General features: G+C 36.9%; 2 protein-coding genes across 2 annotated transcripts in view; one reads left to right on the top strand and one right to left on the bottom strand.

The window, feature by feature from the left end:
• The window catches only part of LOC145287841 (histone deacetylase 3-like), a 653,483-nt gene that overhangs the window by 92,845 nt on the left and 539,097 nt on the right, over window positions 1-21,541 (top strand). The window lies entirely within an intron of this gene.
• Window positions 1-21,541, bottom strand: part of LOC145287838 (thimet oligopeptidase-like) — a gene marked incomplete in the record, with an annotated part of 187,935 nt that overhangs the window by 43,098 nt on the left and 123,296 nt on the right. The window contains 1 exon segment of the mRNA XM_080135711.1: window positions 13,876-13,983. Coding sequence (XP_079991837.1) covers window positions 13,876-13,983 — 108 coding nt within the window.

Here is a 21,541-nt window from a genome sequence, read left to right as displayed (position 1 = left end):
TGGAGCCAACCCCTGTGCATATCTCAACCGCTAACGGGGAGAGTATAAAATGCTATGGTCAAATGAACTTAGAAATAAAAATTCCACGTTTGAGAAGAGCTTTCCAATGGAGTTTTGTGATCGCAGATGTCACTAACCCTTTGCTAGGATTCGATTTCTTGAACAAATTTCACATCATAGTGGATTGCAAAAATCGATCCATCCGTGATAACGTAACGGAGCGTGAGATTACAGTGAATGCAGTAACAGGAACCGATGCGGTAATAATTAATAAAATCGACCTAGCGGATTATATTACCGAGGTAATAAGTAAATATGATAATGTACTTTCACCACATAGCGGCACAAACAAAGACTATGGTGGAGTGTATCACAGGATTGATACAGACAGCCGGGTACCAGTCTTTGCTAAAGCCAGACAACTTTCCGGCCCTAAATTAGATGCAGCGCAGGCGGAATTTAAAAAGTTATTAAATACTGGAGTTATCCAGCCTTCCAGTAGTGAGTGGGCAACCCCGTTGCATTTAGTAAAGAAGGCGGATGGTTCGTATCGAGCTTGCGGTGATTTTCGTGCACTAAATAGCATTACGAAAACAGACCGCTATCCGATACCAAATATAAATTCGTTCTGCACGCAGTTAGCTAGCAAACAGTATTTTTCTAAAATAGATTTAACCTCAGTGTATCATCAAATTAAGGTACACCCTGACGATGTGCCTAAAACAGCAGTCGTGACACCTTTTGGCTTGTTTGAGTTTAATTACATGCCATTTGGTTTAAAGAATGCTGCAGCTACATTTCAGCGTTTTATGGACAAGATATTTTTAAAGTTAGACTGCATATTTATATACCTAGATGACATATTAGTCTTTAGCGATAGCAAACAACAACACAAGGAAGACTTAGATAGAGTATTTAGAATCCTTAGCAATAACAATTTAAAGATTTCCTTAGATAAGTGTGTATTTGGAGTACCAGAGTTAGACTTTTTAGGCTTCCACGTAAATAAAGAAGGTTTATTGCCTACTTCAAGGAAAATTAAAGAGTTGGAAAATTTTCCAGTCCCTAAGGACTCAAAAAGCTTACGCAGATTTCTGGGGATGAGAGGTTTTTACCGTAAGTTAGTCCCTAATTATGCATCCGTAGTTTTACCGTTAACTGAACGAATGAGGTTGGATCCGGAAGCAAAGACCGAGCTTAATGAGGAAGAAACTCACGCTTTCAAAGCAATAATAAGCAAGTTGTCTGAATTAACGGCGTTAGCTCATCCACAGTCTTCAACTATGGAGTACCACCTAGTTACGGATGCTAGCCAATTTGCCGCGGGTGCTGCATTGCACCAGTTGGTAGATAAGAAACCAGTACCTATAGGTTTCTTTTCCAAAAAATTTTTCCGAAGCCCAAACTAAGTATTCCACGTTTGACAGAGAGCTACTGGCAGCTTATTTTTCAGTGATACATTTCCGCCACCTCATAGAAGGTCGCCACGTGACATTATTCACTGATCATAAGCCTCTGTGCGGAGCATATTACAGTCAGACACCGGCAAAGACAGATCGACAACAACGACACTTGTCAGTACTTGCCGAATATATTGCTGACGTGGAGTATATTAAAGGAGCTGAGAATATAGTTGCAGACTGTATGCTGTATGTCTCGGCCTGAAATAGCAGAGGCACAAAGAGGTGATGACGAGATAAAGTCATACACTGATTTAAAAGAATATTGTGTGTCGAGGAAATCGGCTCAGTCCTGTGTGATATTTCGACGAAGTACCCCAGACCGTTTATCCCAAAAGAACTTCGCCAGGCTATTTTCAACAGTTTACATAGCTTAGCGCATCCTGGTACGGGAGCGTCTATTAAACTGGTTAAGTCCAGATACTTTTGGCCCAGCTTAGATAGAACAATTAAGCAATTCTGCGCAGAATGCGTAGAGTGTCAGCAAGCAAAAGTTCACAGACACACAGTCTGTGGTCCAAGAATTCAAGTTACCATCTGCACGTTTCCAAACGTTAAGTATTGATATTGTTGGTCCCTTGCCCTTAATGCGCAAGGAGTCTGACCCTTACCTAAGCCCTTACAAATATTTGCTTACCTGCATCGACCATGCAACTCGCTGGATTGAAGTACAGCCTATGACTGAAATAACTGCACAGTCGGTAGCAGAGGCATTTATCAATGCATGGATATCCAAATTTGGAGTCCCACTGCATGTGGTAACTGACAGGTAGTCAGTTTGAGAGCGAGTTGTTCCAGGAATTAGCCAAGGTAGTAGGTTTTTACCGATTGAGGACAACTTCGTATCACCCTCAAAGTAACGGGATGATCGAAAGAGCACACCGTACTCTTAAAGCAGCTATAATAGCTCGCAAAGAATCATGGATGAAAGCCATACCGGTGATTCTACTTGGTATACGTAGCACCCCTAACGAATCAGGTTTTTCCCCTTTTACATCTGTTACTGGAGCTCCGATATTGATTCCTCAGCAGTTAATACACAAACGGAGAGCAAGAGAGACTCCTGTTAATAATAAGTACATACGTAATTTGTGTGAATGGATGTCCCAAATTGATGTACTCGACAATGGAAAAGGACATATCCACGACAATTCAAAAACTTTCATACCAAAAACCTTACGGTCCTGTGAAAAAGTATGGCTCAGGGTCGATCAAGTTAGAAAGCCGTTAGAAGCACCTTACTCAGGTCCTTATAAAGTCTTGACTCGATCAGACAAGCATTTCCAGATCTACATGAACAACAGTACTCACACACACGTATCGATAGATAGATTAAAACCGTATATAGAACCAACTATTAGTAATAAAATTAGACAGACGGAGAAGTCACAGACAGATAAAGTTAATACTAGTGATAAGATTGTTAGGACAGACGATACCGACAAAGTCGAAGATGGAATTGCTACTGACACATATAAGTCTAGAGCAGGAAGGAAGGTGACATGGAAGAAGAAAAACGAATACTTTTATTTTTAAACAAAAAACAGATTTAATAATTGGGTATAAGTTACTTAACTCCGTTAATTGGAGGGGGACTCTTGTAGCGAGCTGCTACTACTACGAGACTAGGCTGTATTCTCACCTTAGTTCTCTCTTTCTCCCTACTCTTTTCTCTTTTCCTTCCTTTCTTCTTATACATCATCAGAGGTTCCAGCCAATGAAAAGCGAGAACGGTTTACGTGGGACATTCGAGTGAAGAAAACGTCCTTACTTTTACGGCGACTAGAGACAGAACACACGCTTCACTCCTCAGCTCCTGTTAAGATATATTGGATATATAAAACCTCATGAATTCATAACAAAGTCGCGTTACACGTCCTCATTTTTATAAGAAGACAATGTCTTCTTTTACCAGTATTTCTTTCTATTTCAGCGCTCCAGTTCTCCCTGTTATCGGAGGCGCCCCGAAGTGGGAGCCTACCGAAATGGTGACCTCTAACTAGTACCCATGTTAATGTATGGTAATAATACCATACATACTTGTGATGTACTTCTGGCCGTGCTCGTCGCTCCCAGCTCACAGGACCATAGATGCAACCCAGCAGGGCTACATTCTTACTTGTCTAGTGGTGGACCCCTTAAGGGTGATCAGACTCTTACTGGTCACTGGAAAATATCCTTCTTCTGCTCAGGGCACGCGAAATGTGCATGACCCTAAGTCCGTGTGGCAGCATTGTCGATTTCGGCCGTCACTCTGGCTTCGTGCTGGATCCAGTCTGTCTCTTTCATCATCTGGCGTCAGGGGATATCTGAAACAAACTGTATCTTCATTCAGGCCAGCAAGCGAGAAATAAGGAAAAACTCTGGGACATTTTTATATAACAAAACAAATTAATTATTCATAAATCGTTTTACACTTGTTTAGTCGAGTTCTTTGATTCAAGCTTCATGATGCAGGTTGCATACTTAAGTCCCACTAATCAATTTCCCAGCTAAGAACAAGAGTCAATCGTTTTTATGAAATCAGTAATTCCTCCTTCCACTTTTTTGGAATTATTCTTTCTTTTTTCCATTATCTTATTCTTTTCCTTCTCTCGTGAACTCATTATTTTATTCTTTTCATTTTCTCTTTTTTTTCTCTCTTCTTCGTCTTTCATGACCATATCTCTCCCTAGGTTCAATTTATTTATTGATCTGTCCAACTAACTTATCACTTAATTAGGAGTTATTAGTTACTCCAGCTGTCTTCCACATCGCTCAGAGGTTTTAAAAACAACCCTTTTGTTGTTGATAGATGTCAATTCTGGTTGTCTTTCTCTTAAAAACCCCACCCGGCCCTGATGTGATAAGCGATAACTATTTATTTCCATGAGTGAGTCGTCATCTGAGTCAAACATTTTCGGCTGGCGACCCTTTTTCCTTTTTCTTCCTGACCCTAACACCCTCTCCCATCTTCTCTTTCTCTATTTGAAAAGCAAGATCATCTGGTGTCGCCAGGGATCTCGTCATACTATAATTTGGAATAAATTCCTAGAGCAGTTAGAACTTCAAGTTAATTTTCGGATCGCACGTTTTTGTTTACAAAATTACTCATAAAACGAAACAAAAAAACATTGATGATTTTCTTGCGAGGTGCAAGCTGTAAGCATACAAATGTAAATTCAGAGATAATATTGAGTTAGAAGAACAGGTGATTGAACAGATAATCGTCGGAACAAACATCCAGAGTTGAAAAAGCAACTACTGAGCAAAAATGAGGCCATGTCCTTACTGGAAGTACTTAACATGTGTAGAAGCTATGCGGTTTCGATTAACTGCATGAATACAATGGCCGAGCTGCAAGGAAAAACTGATAAGATAAACGCGATAAAACAAATATGTGGCAAATGTAGGTTTCTCCATCAGCACAGAAATTGCTCTGTTCGAGGCAGCACTTGTTTAGTATATGGACTCAAGAACCACTGGGCTAAGATGTGCCAAACCAAAAGAGTCAAGAAAAGAACAGACAGACAGCCACAAATAAATAGACATACCAAATACAAGAAATTGGTACCAGCACAGCCTACGTCTAAAAACCGTCAGAGCTGTATTAATGTCCAGAACTAAGTGGTTGATGAATTTGAGAATATATCATTTTATTCTGTGCAGGACCACAAGAAAAGGAGCAGTGAGAAGCATTTGCCACTCTAAATGTCACTACCAAACAGGAAAAGTGTTCACAAACTGAAGATTAAGGTGGATACAGGTGTGGAGGGAAATACACTCCCATTACGTACTTTCAAGCAAATATTTCCGGAACATGTGGACCAGAATGGACATCCATGCACAGGCACAACACAGAAGGAAACAGCGATCTTTACTGCATATAATGGCTCTAACATCCCGCAGCACAGATCTATAGAAATTCAATGTACCTACAAAGGTAAGGTATATGGACAAGTGTGGTAACTTCCAATGGGCCTACCATATTAGGACGTCCCTCTCTTCAAGAACTAAAGTTAGTCACCTTGCACTGTTCTGTTGAGAGAGCCAAGTTTGTAACAGATGCCTCAGTTACTTCTACAAATCACACCTCAATCAACTCTACAAGAGATCTTATGGAAGCATACCCGGACCAATTTGACCAGACTGGCAACTTCTCAGGGGAATACCACATCGTGTTTTGTCCAAACAGCCATTCCATGATTCATGCACCTAGGAAATGCCCAATCCACATGAGGGACAAGAGAAAAGCAGAATTAGATGAACTGGTAAACCAACAAATAATCCAAAAGGTTGATGAGTCAATGGATTGGGTGAACAGCATCGTGTATGTGCTCAAGAGCAATGGAAAACTTTGCCCATGTCTAGGCTCAAACAGGGACATCATGCGTTGTCATCACAAATCCCCAACCATGGAGGAACTCTTGCACAAACTCTCTGATGCAAAATTTTTCTCCAAGTTGGATACCAAAAATGATTACTGGTCATTCAAACTGGACAGAGTCATAATTACTTTAATTCACCCTTCGGGAGATATTGTTTCAAAAGAATACCCTTTGGCCTAGTCATGTCTCAAGATGTGTTTTTCAACAGAAAATGGACATGATCATCAAGAAGTGTCCTGGAGCATTAACTCTAATTGATGTTGTGATCATCCATGAGAAGACCAAAGAGGGGCATGATCACAACTTACGACAGTTGATGGAGACTGCACAGACTGCTGGCCTCACATTCAACAGTAGCAAATGTGCGACCAACCAGAAACAGGTCAAGTTCTTTGGTGCAATTTTCACCGAGAATGGGATACACTCAGAGCTCCAAAAAGTGGATGAAATAAAATCACTCTCAAGCCCAACTAACGTAGCAGAATTGCAAAAGGTCATAGGAATTATTACCTACATGGCACTATTGATTCCCAGGCTTCCAGACCTCATAACAAACCTCAGAGAACTATTAAAAAAAGATGCTGACTATGAATGTAGCAACAGCCACCAGAAATCTCTACAAGAGATAAAGGACGTTATATGCAAAGAGATGCAGTTCTGCTATTATGACCCTCCCAAAAAGTTAATTATTCAAGTTAATGCATCTTCCAGAGGATTAGAAGCAGCCCTAATCCAAAAAGACAAGCCCATAGCTTTTGCTTCAAAATCGTTGACAGAAACAGAGCAGTGTTATACTAATATCAAACGGGAACTCTTGGCTGCCGTATTTGGCTGTGAATGCTATAGAACATATATTTACGGGTGTTCATTTGAAATTGAAAGTGATCACAAACCTTTGGGAATGATTAGCCTTAAGAACTTAGCAACACCACCCTGGCTCCAATGAATGCTGTTGAGACTCCAAGAATATGACATGATCATCAAGTAAAGACCAGGCAATGAGATGCTACTGGTTTATGCATTATCTAGGCTGCCCAGCAAAACGAATAAAGAAACCATTGACCTAGACATCAAGGTAGACTTTGTGCAATTATCGAATGAGAAATTAGCAAGATCCACCAGGTAACGAGTGTCGATCCAACTTTATGTGAGTTGAGAGTGATGTTTCTTAAGGGTTGGCCAGAATTTCGCAGAGAACTACAGAAAGACCTTCATCTCTACTGGTCTTATTGGGATGAGCTCTTGATTTAGAATGGTGTATTGCTAAAAAATAACAGGATACTGATTCCTAAATCATTGCAACCAGAGATTTTAAGAAAAATACATTATGGGCACAAAGGAAGTGACAAATGTAAGCTAAGAGCCAAAACCTGTTTTCTGGAATGGCATCAATGTGATAACACAGCAAAGCGCCATTTGCCAAGAACTTCAGAAATCCTAAACTGCTGAGATCCTCATGCAACATGAGATCCTCGTGGAACCATGGCAAATTATAGCTACTGACATTTTTAGCCTTGACGGCATGAATTACCTCCTCATAGTGGATTACTACTCAAAGTACCCTTTCATCCGCAAACTATGGGAACTCTCTAGCAAGGAAGTCATCGATTGTATCAAACAAATTTTTGGTGAACAAGGAGTGCTAGAAAGGCTTATCAGTGACAAGTTTAGCTCACAGCATTTCAGAAACTTTGCCAAAGCATGGGATTTTAATGCATTACCTCTTCTCCCAAATACCCACAATCGAATGGCATGGCAGAATGCTCCATACAGACCGTTAAAGCTGCCATGAAGAAAGCTATACTTAGCAGTCGAGACATAAACATGAGTCTGTTGTGTCTCCAACTGACTCCAATAGACCATGTAATCCCATCATCAGGAGAACTGCTATTCAATTGGAAATTGGTCAGCAATCTACCCGCTAAATGCCCCAACCAAAATGTCCAGAAAGAAGAGATTCAGAAGCGCCTACTACTGAGACTGTTGTTGCAGAAAAGTCAACATGACAAACATGTTAAGGGCCTCCCTGATCTTAGCGCAGGACAATGAGGGTGAGTACAAGACCAAGACACTAAAAAATGGACTCGAGCAGTCGTCAAACAAGTCTGCACTGAACCGCGATCCTACATTGTGGAAGCCTCAACAGGACAGGTTCTTAGCAGAAACGTCAAGAAGGATGCCCACATTTCCAACCTGACACAGGCATTTCTGCAAAATACACACCTGCATAACACGCAGCTCACACAACCTCATATTCCAAACATACATCCTGCAGAAGTTTCCAACACACACATCAGCATCTGTGCTCCCTATACAGAAACCCACAAGTATGCACACGAAACACAGTCTAGCAATAGCAAACCAGATGGTACAGTCACGAGATCAGGTTGTGTTGTAAAACCCCCCTCAAAAGTACGACCTATAGGTAAGATTCATACTTGAAGCCCGTTCCAGTGAACTATGACTCTTCGTTCATTTCTTTTATGAAGGAGGGATGTCAACATATGGATTATCTTTCCTTGTTATTTGTAATTCTTGCTACAAGAGTTATGTCCCTTAGGAAAATAAAAATGTCTTCCTTGAGCTAACACGTCTCATTTCGTCTCCTTAATATAACACATTTGTACTAATAATATTACAAAAAGGTACAACACTTACAAAGCTGTTTATATGTGGTTTTAAGGAGAAATGCTTCCCAACATTCTGGAAAACCTCATCAATCTGCTCTGTATTTAAAAATTCCGGCAAGCAGTTATCTCCGTCTCAATACAAACCAGATTCCTGTGCGTTATGAGTAAGTTACTGAAATTTGTGATAAACAGAGAAGTGGTCAACCACCTCAGCAAAAACAACCTACTCAGTGACATGCAATAAGGTTTCCGATCTGCTAGATCTACAACTGATGTGCTAACAGTAGTATCTCACAGGATTAGCGAATTTTTAGACATGGGCTTCGTTTCTAGGGTAATTGCTCTTGACATATCAAAGGCTTTTGATAGGGTATAAAATAAAGTTCTACAACACAAGATCTCCAGCTATTCCTAAGCTGGAAATGTCTTCTCAGTTATCAAATCATTCCTCTCTGATAGGTTCATAAGAGTAGTGGATGATGGGCAGAAATCAGAAGTTCACAATATTAATGCAAGCATCTCTCAGGGTTCCATTCTGTGCCTAACTCTCTTCCTGATCTCCAGCAATGATCTCCCAAATCATATTCTAAGATCATTTGTATACATTTATGCTGATGACACTACTATCTATGGCAACACTTTAAAGGCTGGAAATGGCCAAGATCTCTCTGATTCTCTCTCCTTTAATCCTAAGCACATGGTGCAATGGGGAAAAAGGTGGCTGGTTAATTTTAATGCATCTAAAACCAAGCTTTTCTCTTTCCATTATCAATGCTCTGACCCACATCTGACCTCAACTGAAATGTACGACTCTCGTCTTGAGGACACATGTTTTGACAAGCTTCTTAGTCTAACCTTCATTCTAGATCTGAAATGGAGCACATCAAATCCATTGCAAAGGTTGCTGGAAAAATGGTTGAATCTCTCTTTTTCCACTCCAGTAGAAATCTCACTGCCAATGCCTGTATAAGAGCCAAGTTCGTCCTAGGATGGAGTACTGTTGCCACATCTGGGCAGAAGCTGCTCAGAGCACTCTATCCTGCCTTGATCGAGTTCAAATTCGACTTTGTAATCTAGTAGGTGATGCCCTTTTCTCTTCTTTTCAACATCTTTTCTGTGGAAAAGATGTGAGCCTGTCTCTGTTTTATCGTTATATTCATGGCCAGTGTTCGACTGAGCTCCAATCTATAGTCTCCCCTCACTAATCTTTCACAAAAAACACTCATCTAGCCAAAATCACTATCAATAATTTCCTCAACTCTCTGTCAGTGCATAAGCTTAAACATGGATTCCATGAACAAAACTTCTTTCCTAGAACTACCCTCATGTGGAACTTTGTTCCACTATTCTGCTTTCCAGCTGACTACAATATTCTCGTCTTTAAGTCCAATGCAAAAAAGTTCTTATAGAACCATCCTCACGAATAATCTAATTATACCAAATCTCCATCACAAATGATTTCTTCACTATTACCCCAATACCTGCCATACACACATTAACCCTATATCCTCGAGTGGCCTCAGGGCCTTCATATGTAGTGACCCTTTTGTAAAATATATGTTTATGGGAAAATATGCTTATTCAATTATATTTCACCTTTTATTTATACCAATCCTTTCATTTATGAACTCGATGTTACTACAGAGCATATACAAATAAATGACAAAAAATTTATATGCTTAATTTCAAGATGTTGTCCTTACAGTTTATTTCTTTCAACGTGTTAAAATTTTCAATTCTTGACAACACCTGTTTCGTAGCACAGAACCATTGATGTAATTATTACGCCAATTTTTAATTTACTTTCCCTTTACTCATCAAAAGAATAGGAACTCATCTACTTTAAGAGAAACCAAATGAAATATGGGCATGATTACAACATCCCAAAAAATCGGAACAAAAACCGCCCTCTCATGACGACGACCGGTTCTACGCATGCGTCAGATGACGTCATGACCTGATTTAGTTTAAATAGTTGAAGAACTGACTAAATTTCATGTACGTCATGTTAGCTCAGTTGGTTAGAGCATTGGTTCATTATCTAAACGTTTTGGATTCGAATCGTGGTGTGAGATTTTTTTTGTTTTTTTCGATTTTTTAAATTTAAATATTGAAGCAGGGTTATTTAAGCCATTTTTCACGTAACGTTCGTTTTTCTGGGTTTTTTTTACTTCGCTTATTCTTAGGTTTTCATTAACACCCCCCACCGACCACACACACCCAAAAACATCCGGGTACCCACCGATTTTTTAAATTTTAATATCGAAACAGGCTTATTTAAGCCATTTTTCACATGTTTTTTTTTTGGTTTTAACGTTCGTTTTTCTGTTTTCTTTTTTCGATTTTTACATTTAACATCGTTCGTTTGCCTTACGTAGATTTTTTGTTTTTTTTTCTATGTTTTGATTACCCCCCCCCGTTCATTTTTATGTTTTCTTTTTTTAATTCACTTATTCTTAGGTTTTCATTAACACCCCCACCCCCTCCAAACAGTCGGGCAACGCCGGGTACCCCCTGCTAGTCTATATATATAAAAGCGAAAATGTGTGTATGTTTGTATGTGTGTTCGCTAAAAACTTTCGACAGACACAACGAAAATTCACAAACTCGATATCATATTGAAGCTCAATCCTTCGCTGGAAAAATATTGAAAAATTGCCCCAAAACGTTAATTTTTTCATCCTGAAATCAACACTTTTCTACAGGGGGGGGGGAGGATCAGCAAAAAAACGTCCTCTCATGACGAGATCAGTTCTACGCATGCGTCAGACGACGTCATAACCTGATTTAGTTTAAATATTTGAAGAACTGACACAATTTCATGTACGTTGTGTTAGCTCAGTTGGTTAGAGCGTTGGGTCATAATCTAAACATTTTGGGTTTGAATCGTGGTGTGAGATGTCTTCTTTTTTTTTTTTCGATTTTTAAAATTTTAATATTTAAGCAGGGTTATTTAAGCCATTTTTTACGTAACGTTCGTTTTTCTGCTTTTTTTTTTTTTACTTCGCTTATTCTTAGGTTTTCATTAACACCCCCCACCGCCGACCGACTACACACACCCCAAAACAACCGGGTACCCACCGATTTTTTAAATTTTAATATCGAAACAGGCTTATTTAAGCCATTTTTCACGTTTTTTTTTTGGTTTTTATTTTTCAGAAGTTTTAACGTTCGTTTTTCTGTTTTCTTTTTTGTTTTTCAGATTTTTACATTTAATATCGTTCGTTTGCATTACGTTAGTCTTTTTTGTGTTTTTTGTTTTGATTACCCCCCGCCCCTCCCTTTATTTTTCAGATAAGTTTTAACGTTCGTTTTTCTGTTTTCTTTTTTTTACTTCGTTTATTCTTAGGTTTTCATTAATCCCACCACTACACACATCTCCAAACACTCGGGCAACGCTAGGGTCTAGAAAAGAGTTTTCAATCTAATAGGCCCCTTTTTGTCAACTAAGCTCTAACCTCTGTCTTATCACCACAATATTGCATCTCTATGTTTGTTTTAAAAATATTTTAATTGAATACGCTCATTGCATTTGTGCCCCCTAAATCTACATGTCCTCAGCAAACCTGCTTAGCAACAAAATCTCACCCCTTCATAGTTGAGGTCCCTAAATACCAAAAAGCTTTCTACTCTAACAGTTTCTTCCCTTGAACAGCTAGACTTTGGAATTCCCTTCCTGTACTGATATGCAGAAGTTTAAATGTAATGTAAACAAACATCTTGTTAATCTTTCCTAGGCATGGTCTCAAATAGTAGCCCCTTATGTATAAGTGGCAATATGCCTTGTTAGGGGTTAATGTGAGTAAAATAGATATATGTAGTATGTATATGGGCGTGGTTCAGAGGGTAAGAAATGAGGGTCGAGAGTTGTACATTTTGGTTTTGATTCTAGCTGATGGCACCCAAGTCATATATTTTTTTTTTAGTTTTGCTGGTACTACTATGTATTAGGTACAATATAATAATCAACAGAGAATTGTCTCTATAATAATAAATATGTAATCTGCATGAATTAAAATTTCATATTTGAGTGTATCCAGAGCGATCTGCTATTATATATATATATATATATATATATATATATTTTTTTTTTTTTTTCACTGCTCCCTTATAAAATAATTTCTCTTGCAGGGGGAGGGAGGGTGTAAAAACTTGGTTTTAGTAGTGTTTTAGAGGCCTCCTTAATTTATTTAGTGCATTCACTAGCACTCTGGATGCCTCCTGACTTTTCCTTTTTTCACTGCTCACTTATGAAATTGCTTTTATTTTATTTATTTGCCTGAAAATGGTAGATAAACTTGGTTTTAAACCAAATAAGTTTTAGGATGATGAGAGATAAAAAAAATATGTTAAATACACATTTTAATACTGCTCTAATACTGCTTTATGGACAGTAATCTTAAACCATGGAGAAATTATTAACAATAACACTTGGTAAATTATATATGTTATATGAAATAGTGCTGAATTGCCTAGATGAAATAGGTGTGTGCAATAATACAGTAGACTACTTGAAACATTGTAGATGCTGAATTCAAATGTACTTTGATGCAGTTGGTATGTCCTATAATATAATTTTACTCTTATTAAGTCTTATGTTGAATCGAAAAGTGCTCAATATCCTAGATAGAATATATACAAGAGCTGAGATTAGGAAAATAGAGATACAAAGAAGAAATAGAAGGGGAAAAGAGAGAAGAGTAGATTTATTTTTTTATGTTCTATATCAGATTTTTATCATTTTTTTTATTAGAAATAACTTTACTTTTTCACTCAAGCAGTATATCAAAACAAGAAAATAATTTAATTAATTTAATTTAGGCGTGCAAAAACATATTCATTTTTTAAAATCTAAATTAAAAAATTAAGTAAAATATAATTAAAAAAACTGAGATACAAGTTAGAAAAGCATTTATTGCAAGGTATAAAACTGGTTAGAAAAAAACGTTTGTTGTAAACTTTAAAAATTAAGGTACAAGATTTAATTAAGATTTATCAATTTTCAAAGTTCACTTTTATTCACTTTACAAAGTAAGATATAAAAATTCAGTTTAAATTGAATCTAAAAATTACCTTGATTTATTTTATGTTGTGTATATTTTGTTGCACTTATAAAATGATTTTAGTTGAAAATTATATTTTTATATCATTAATTGCTAAATAATAGATAAATTTAATTTTTTAACTGCAACAGCATGTACAAAACAAAACAAGGTACTTTTTAGATTCAATGTAAGTTAAATTTTGATAACTTACTTTGTAAAGTTCATAAAGTGCAATTTTAAAATTGATAAATTTTAAATAAAATCTTGTACCTAAATTTTTCAAGTTTATAAAAAAACCCATTTTGTTTAAGCATTTTCATAGCTTGCAAGAAATGCTTTTCTAACTTGTATAACATTTAAGATTAAAACTTACTTCATCATGTGCTAGGAGAGATGGTTTTCCAGCAGTTGGTATTGTCATATTTGCAACCATAGCAGATACAGCTATTCTTCTTCCACCTTCCATATTTTCACAGCCTTCCTATAGAAATGTAAAAAGTGACAAGTTTAGGATTAAAAATAAAGTAACAAAACCTTTTAAAGTAGGTGTCTACTGTAGTCAAAGGTGACCCAAAGACTCCCTTTTCATTAGCTACTATACCAAGATGTCGGAGAGAGTACTACTTGTTTACAGGATTACTCCACTTACTCTTGATCCTCACCTTATAATGCTAAGTATTTAGCAAAGTAGCATCAAGTACTATTTTTTTAGTTTTTAGTATGAACTCCATTTTTGAACACTAAGAATTATGCCAACAAATTTAATTTGACATTTTATCCAAAATGAAATTTAGTACTATTAATATAACAATTTTATTTGCTTTAATTGTTCTAAGCCAGCATCTGAGGGGAAAAACACACGCACGCACACGCACACACAACTTTAATTTTTCCCATAAGGAGGCAAGTAAATAAAAACACTGTTTCTGACCTTCTTCAGATGTGTTTTGTCCAACTCGGGAATGTTTCTGTCGAACTCAGGAATTTGGATGGAATTTTGAGCAGAACCCTTTATTTACTTCACGGAGATAGCATGCCCTTGTTCCGTCAGCCATGACTGGATAGAGGTCTTAAGTAATTCGCAATTGTATTTTTCGGTTGCTCACACATAGGATTGAACCTTCAACCTTCAGGAGAATATCACTTTTACAATTGATTTTTCCAGGTACTCTAACCACTGTGCCATGGGTCCTTGCGAACAATTCTGGTATGAATTTTAGGAGCATTAAACCTATTTTATCTCAATTTGTAAATATCAATATTTATTACTAATTATTACTATATATATATTAACATATATCTATGTATATATATTAGTGTTTTTATTTATTACTTGTATATATTAATGTTTTTATTTATTACTGTTCTTATCTGTCTATGATTTTTACTTCTTCCCATAATGGTATATCGTTTCCCTTTTTCTTCCAGATATGATCAGCTACACCTGATTTTTCAATCTTTCCACGTACTACGGCTTTTTAATGTTCTAACTGTACTTTTAGTAGACGATACGTCTCACCTTTGTATAGTTTTCCAAATTTATATGGGATTTCATATACACAGTTCTTAGTTATGATTTTTTCTGTAGGGGTCTTGACTCTCACAAACTGTTTCCGGAGAGTTGAATCACTCCTGAATACTGTGCTAATGTCATATGGATTACATATTCGTTGAAGTTTTTCAGACAAGCCCTTCATATATGGTATACAGTCTGTGGTGAGCTTCTGAGTGGCGTCTTTTTGTGTCTGATCCAGATTTCTCGGAGCTAATGTTATACTCTCTGGATAGTTGTTTCAGTGAGGGTTTCTCTTAAACTGTTCATGTTCTCTTGATATGCACTGCTGTTACTACATATTGCTTTTTCTCAGTGTTGTAGCCAATGGACGATTTTTTTCTTTATATTATATGGATGGTGGAGGTTGAAGTTTAGGTACTGCCTAGTGAAAGTTGGCTTTTGGTATACAGATGACATAAACCCCTGACCAGTGCGGGTTATCAGCACATCTAGGAATGATAATTTGTTATGATATTTTTCCATCGTGAACAGTATAGTTGGACGGATCGAGTTCACATGGTCTAGTAATGTTTGAACATCTTCCTGATGGAATCAGAGTATGAATGTGTTATCTACATATTGCAACCACATTGTTGGCTTTAGTGGTGTTGATCCTAATGCTATTTCCTCAAAGTATTCCAAGTATGCATTGGCCAGTACTGGGGACAATGGCGGTCCCATCGCTAAACCTTCTTCCTGATGATAAATATCAGATCCCATCACGAAGTATGTAGTTTCTACACAGAAGGTCAACATCTCCATTATATTGTCAATTGGGATGTAAGTGTGTTTCTTCAGTGAGGCATCAGGTTAGCTTGTCTGAAACATTGTGAAAATCACATTCAAGATGAGAACAGTAGTCCGATGAATCCAAATAATACGAATAACTAATCCTCATCTCAAAACCTCCAGAAGTCTGTCATTTAGAACTGATTATTACTTAGTATTTATATCTGTTGCAAACTGGGTTCTAGTGTTCCCATCTCAGATTTCGATGAGTCACCTGAAGAAGGTTAGAGGTTACATCAAACGTTGTAAAAATCCAAAAGAAAAACATTGCAACTAATTTAGGCACGACTACTTGTTGCTGCTGCCGATTCTCTATTTAAGCAACATCGGCCTGTAAATAAAAACTGATTTCGATCACCATTCAGGCAATCTGGGCTTCTTAGTGCAAAATATGAAATATTTCTTGCTGCATTATTGAAACAATAAAACAAATTTAGTAATAACTTTAGTCAGCAGAAAGTTTCTTTTTAAAAAAATATCTTTAAAAAAGATATTTGCCAAGAATAAACTTCATTTAAAAAAAATATTTGCTTAAGACTGAAAAAAAGTTTACAGAAATGTTTGGACTAAATATTACAAGTGACTTTTTCTTTAAAATTTGAATTTGTTATGAACAAATTTGCATGCAAAAATAGAAAATCTTTGTAAAAAGTAAAACAGAAGTAAGTAAATAAGAACACACCGAAATCTACATCAAATTTACACACAAATACATTAATTTTTATTTATTTTTTTATTTTTTTTTTTTACTTTAAAAAAAATAATCCATTATATAAAAGAATCAGGAGATTAACATGAAGTTTGGTTTGAGCTGCTCTATACTAAGGTTATTGAGCAACTCCCAGAAAAGAATGAAAGAAGTAGGTGACAACTTTCCCACCAGATATTTTGGCAGCCTATGCACTGGACCACTCACCTAAAAAAGAATTAATCAAAATAACTTTTCTTTCAATCAAAATAGCAGAGAGTGCCCATGTGACCGCAAAAAAAAAAAAAAATTAAAAATTAACCACGGTAGCAGGCTCAAACCTGAAATGCAAAAGAGGGAAAGAAGGGAAAATCGGCAAACGCTTGTGCCCACCGGGTCATGATGACTTATGACATCATGACCCTTCAAAATAACATTTTTAAACATACATTCAGTTCGTTAGGCGTGCATGACTTGTTAAAATATGGTCGCAAAAAGTGACCCCCCCCCCTGCAAGAAATGGTCCAGTTGACCACCACAGAATTAATTTTTTTTCTAATTTTCAGATATTATGCGTCCAAGGGATCATTCTTTCAGATGGTACTGGTTTCAACCCTATTTGATGCGGCTGACGAAGGTTTTTAGTAGATTTACAAAAAGACAAACACACAAACCAACCGATGTTAGAAATTTATATAACAGAAGAAGTGTTTGTATGCTTACTAAAAACTTTTGTCAGCTGCATCAGATCAGGTTGAAATCAGTACCATCTGAAAAAGCAATTTTTTTTTTTTTTTTTTTACATAGGCGTCACCACTTATCAAGGCCGATAGGCCACTCAAAGATAAGGGTTAAAGAGTGTAGAGTATTCAAAAGGACAATATAGTAATCGATAGTAATGGAAGTTTGGTAAATTTGTTAACTTAAGTGGAACGGCTCATCAGAAACTTGTTCACGTTGGACTTGAAGACAACCATATTATAGACAGCTGGAAAGCAGGAAAACGGAAGACAATTCCACAGGCGTGCAGTTTTAAGAAAGAAGCTTTGATCATGGAATCTATGTTTAGGTTTAGGTACAGATAAAAAGTGGGGAAAATTATTGATAATGTTTTCAGCTAGTCTAGTGTTTCTTGTGAAAGTTTGGCGAGGGGGGACCATAGATTGAAGTTCAGTTGAACACTTTCCATGAAAATAACGATATTAGAGACAAACACGCAACATCTCTTCTGTGAGATAGAGGTTGCAGGGAAGAGAAAAGGACATCTCCTACGAGGCTACGAAGTCTATTTTGAACTCTATCAAGGCAGGACAAGTCCTTTCTAGCAGCTCCTGTCCAGATGTGGCAACAGTATTCCATCCTTGGACGTACCTGGCTCTTATATAGATAGAGAATTGCATCAGCAGTGAGATATCTACTGGATCGATAGAAGGATCTGACCATTTTTCCAGCGGCCTTGGATGCATAATATGTGAACATTAGAAAAACAGATTAATATTGTGGCAAATAACTGAACCACTTTAAGGAAGTGGGGGTCTTTTTTCACGTCGTTGTCTTTGCAAATCATGTACGCACAAGTCACTAAAACTATGTTTATGAACCTTATTTTCAACATCATGACATCATAAGCAATCATGCTTGTGTGGGCAAAAGTGTCTGCCACTAACTTTTTGCCTTTTTTCTCTCTTTTGCATTTCTGGTTTGAGCCTGCCTCGCGTGGTTAATTTTCTTGTTTTGTATTTTTACAGTTGCACGGGTACTCACTGCTATTTTGATTGAAAGAAAAGTTGTTTTGATTGATTGATTTATTTTTTTAGGATGGGTCCAGTGCACGTGCAACAAAAAGTGCTTCTGTTTGTATTCCTTGTGCTGAAATATCTGGTAGGGAGGTTTGTCACATATGTCTTCATTTTTGGGGGGTGATTTTTGAAATTGTTATGGAGGTATCAATGAAAGTGCTCAATGTCCTTAGTATAGCAACTGTGTCCGAACAAAACTTCATGTCCACCCGGGCAATACTGAGTATCCATATTAGTATTTAATAAAGTTCAGTCTTATTATAAATCAGCTTTTGTTCCTTTTTTAAAAAAAGGCAATTTTAAGTTTTCTAAAACTGTTTTTTAAAAGAAAGTATTCATTATTGATTACTGCTTGTTTTTATAGGGTGATGTACTTGTCATTTACTATTAAAAAATTTAAACCAACAAAAGTAAACAAATATTTTTCTTCAAACTTAAGGCAGCTTCTTTTTCTTAAGTTTGATTGGGATTTTTATATTTATTGTTATTTTCTCTTACATCTGAAAAAAATAACTCAAATGTTTACTTTTTACAAAGATTTTATTATGATGACTTATTACTGAATATGGTAATGGGAATTGGGTTGCTCAAATGACATGCGTAAATGGCCTGAATATAGAATCAGCATGCCTTAATCTGGTATGCAAGACACAACTCTGCTGATTTTATATTAAAATAGTCTCAGCAATTATCTTTAACTCTCCGTCTCTCTGCCTCAAATCTCTTTCTTGGCTTTTGTCTCTATACTATTTTCCAAAGTTTTTCACTGGCCTCTTTTATTGTTGTAATTACTTTTCTGATTATATATTTTATTCCTTTTTACTTTATAGGTTACACTTCTTGATTTTTAGCCTTAAACCTCAATGTTAACCACTTAATAAGATATTTTCATTGGTTTAATATGTCTTCTATTATGTGCTTTTTGATTTTATGAATGCTTGCAGTAGTGTTAACAAGTGTACTCTCACAATTTTTTGATTTCAACATTTCCATCACAAATAGGAATAAGATCACTAATATTATACATCCTGCTGCAATCCCTATCTCCTTGGTAGGTGTATTTCTTCTGATAGACACCAACATTCAGCAACATCTTTAATCTGCCACATCTCTTCTATCAGTCAAAAAGCTTCAATTGGAGTTGTTTGCAGTACTTGTAGTTGATTCCATCATTGCCTGGTAAACTCTTTGTTCTTGCATTTCTCATGAAATTATCAATTTCTCTTTTCTTGATATAACTTACAGAGTTTTGAGGGCCTTCTTACATTACATTCCTGTTATGAAAACAAGACAAGAGATTCTGTTTAGTAATATTCTATTCAATTAAGAATCTTACATCTTACTACTCGTCTACTTGACAAGCAGAAAATGTACAGCTTTTATAGTTTAAATTATCAAAGAGGAGATAATCTATATTCACAACATTCTCTCCCACTAAATTTCTCACTGATAAGGAAGAATGTCCCTTAAATTATCAGGCTCCCTATGAACTCGCAGTGACTTCCTTGGCAGTCCATGATTCATAGTCAGAGTACTCAAATAGGTGGGCTCTAAAATACCTCGCTTTGAAATGCTTCCCCCTCAGAGGAGCAGGCCATTCTGCATCAGAGTCAATCTCTGGCTGAACACGTTTTTTCGGTGCTAATCCTTCATCTGTCAGATGTTGGCCCATCCGAAGTGTCTGAAGGGGCTTCAGTGCCAAGGGGAGTTGATCTGTTCTCAGGGATTGTCCACGGTCCTGGTATGTCTCCGGCAGATGCTAGGTCTCTGAGAGACACATTTATTAAAATACCAGTTTTGGTTTTATAAACGTTCAGTAGGAATTTGTAATTCTTTTTACCTCCCCCACTGAGAAAGGCAAGTTTCTAAACCTCACAGCATGAACCATTTGAGCAATGTCCGGGTGACAGAGATTGTTATTTAGCATTTGGGGTTCATCCTTACTTGATATCGTACAGCATACTCTTGACAGTGTATCAGCTGTTAAGTTCTCCTTGCCGTGTCGGCAGCTAACATCAAAGGAGAAACAAAATATTCCACTTCTCCACCTCGCTATTTTCTCATTCTCAGTCGTATGCTTTTTCAATATCGAAAAAAACTGCTGTAAAATGTTCTTTCTTGATAAAGGCTTCTCTCATGAAGGTTTCTGGCCGGATCAGGTGGTCCATGGAGCTTCTTTCATTCCTAAATCCTGACTGATAATCTATAATCAGATTATTTGTCTCAAGGTACCATATTAATCTGCTCTTAATCATTCTTTCAATATTTTGGAAATACAGCTAGCGAATGCTATAGGTCGGTAATTCATGGGATTTGTAGAGTCCTTTGATGATTTAGGTATAGGGATTACTATGGTCTGCCTCCATACTCCAGGGACGTTGCCACTTTCCCAAATATCATTGAATATTTGTAGTAGGTAATCTGTAGACGTATCAGGAAGTTGTTTTATAAATTGACTAGCGGGGGTACCCGGCGTTGCCCAAGTGTTTGTTTCCGGGACGGGGGGGGGGGGAGTTTTAAAAAATGTTATGGTAGGTAAGTAGGAAGGATCAAACCCGGAGTCATGAGTAAAAGTAGGAAAATAAAGTGTGAAAAAAAAAACAAAAAAAAAAAAAACATCTGCAACGTTAACAGTTCGGCCACCAAGAAAAGTCCATTCCAGTTGTTTAGGAAAAAAAACAAAAAAAAAAAACGACTACGGTAGGTCGGCGCGAACGTGAAAATATAATGTGAATTGTCCAGCACGCTAACCACTACGCCACAGAGCACTGCAGCTTAGTTTAGTGATTTCAAATAACTTCACATGAAAGAACTACGAAGCCAAACCGGTGTTCTCTTCTCAACTGTTCCTTGTGAACGATCCCCAAACGGTGTTAAGTGGTGGCAGGGGGAGGAGGAATTTATTAGAGAGAAAATATTTTACCACTTCCATTGATCTTAACCGATTTTGGCCGTGACTTCTCAGCAGAAAAAGTATAGAAATCTAAGATTATTGAGGAATTTGAGAAATAATAAGCCTATAACACACCTCAGATATTGTTCTGCCGTTTGTGCATATTATATTTGCATGAAATATCTTGATTTTTAATCCTATTAATGTCAAAATCAGACGGGAAAAAATGAGTTCATTTTATTTATATAGAGATAATGGATTTGATCAGGGCCAACAGCTGAGTCATGAGCTTTGCCTAGGGATACTTTTAGTTCA

Source organism: Euprymna scolopes, chromosome 11 (genome assembly GCF_053919585.1).
Source record: "Euprymna scolopes isolate OS-2025 chromosome 11, ASM5391958v1, whole genome shotgun sequence".
Lineage (NCBI taxonomy): Eukaryota > Metazoa > Mollusca > Cephalopoda > Sepiida > Sepiolidae > Euprymna > Euprymna scolopes.
Note: the sequence above shows the minus strand (reverse complement) of the source record. Positions and strands in the feature narration are given on the sequence as shown.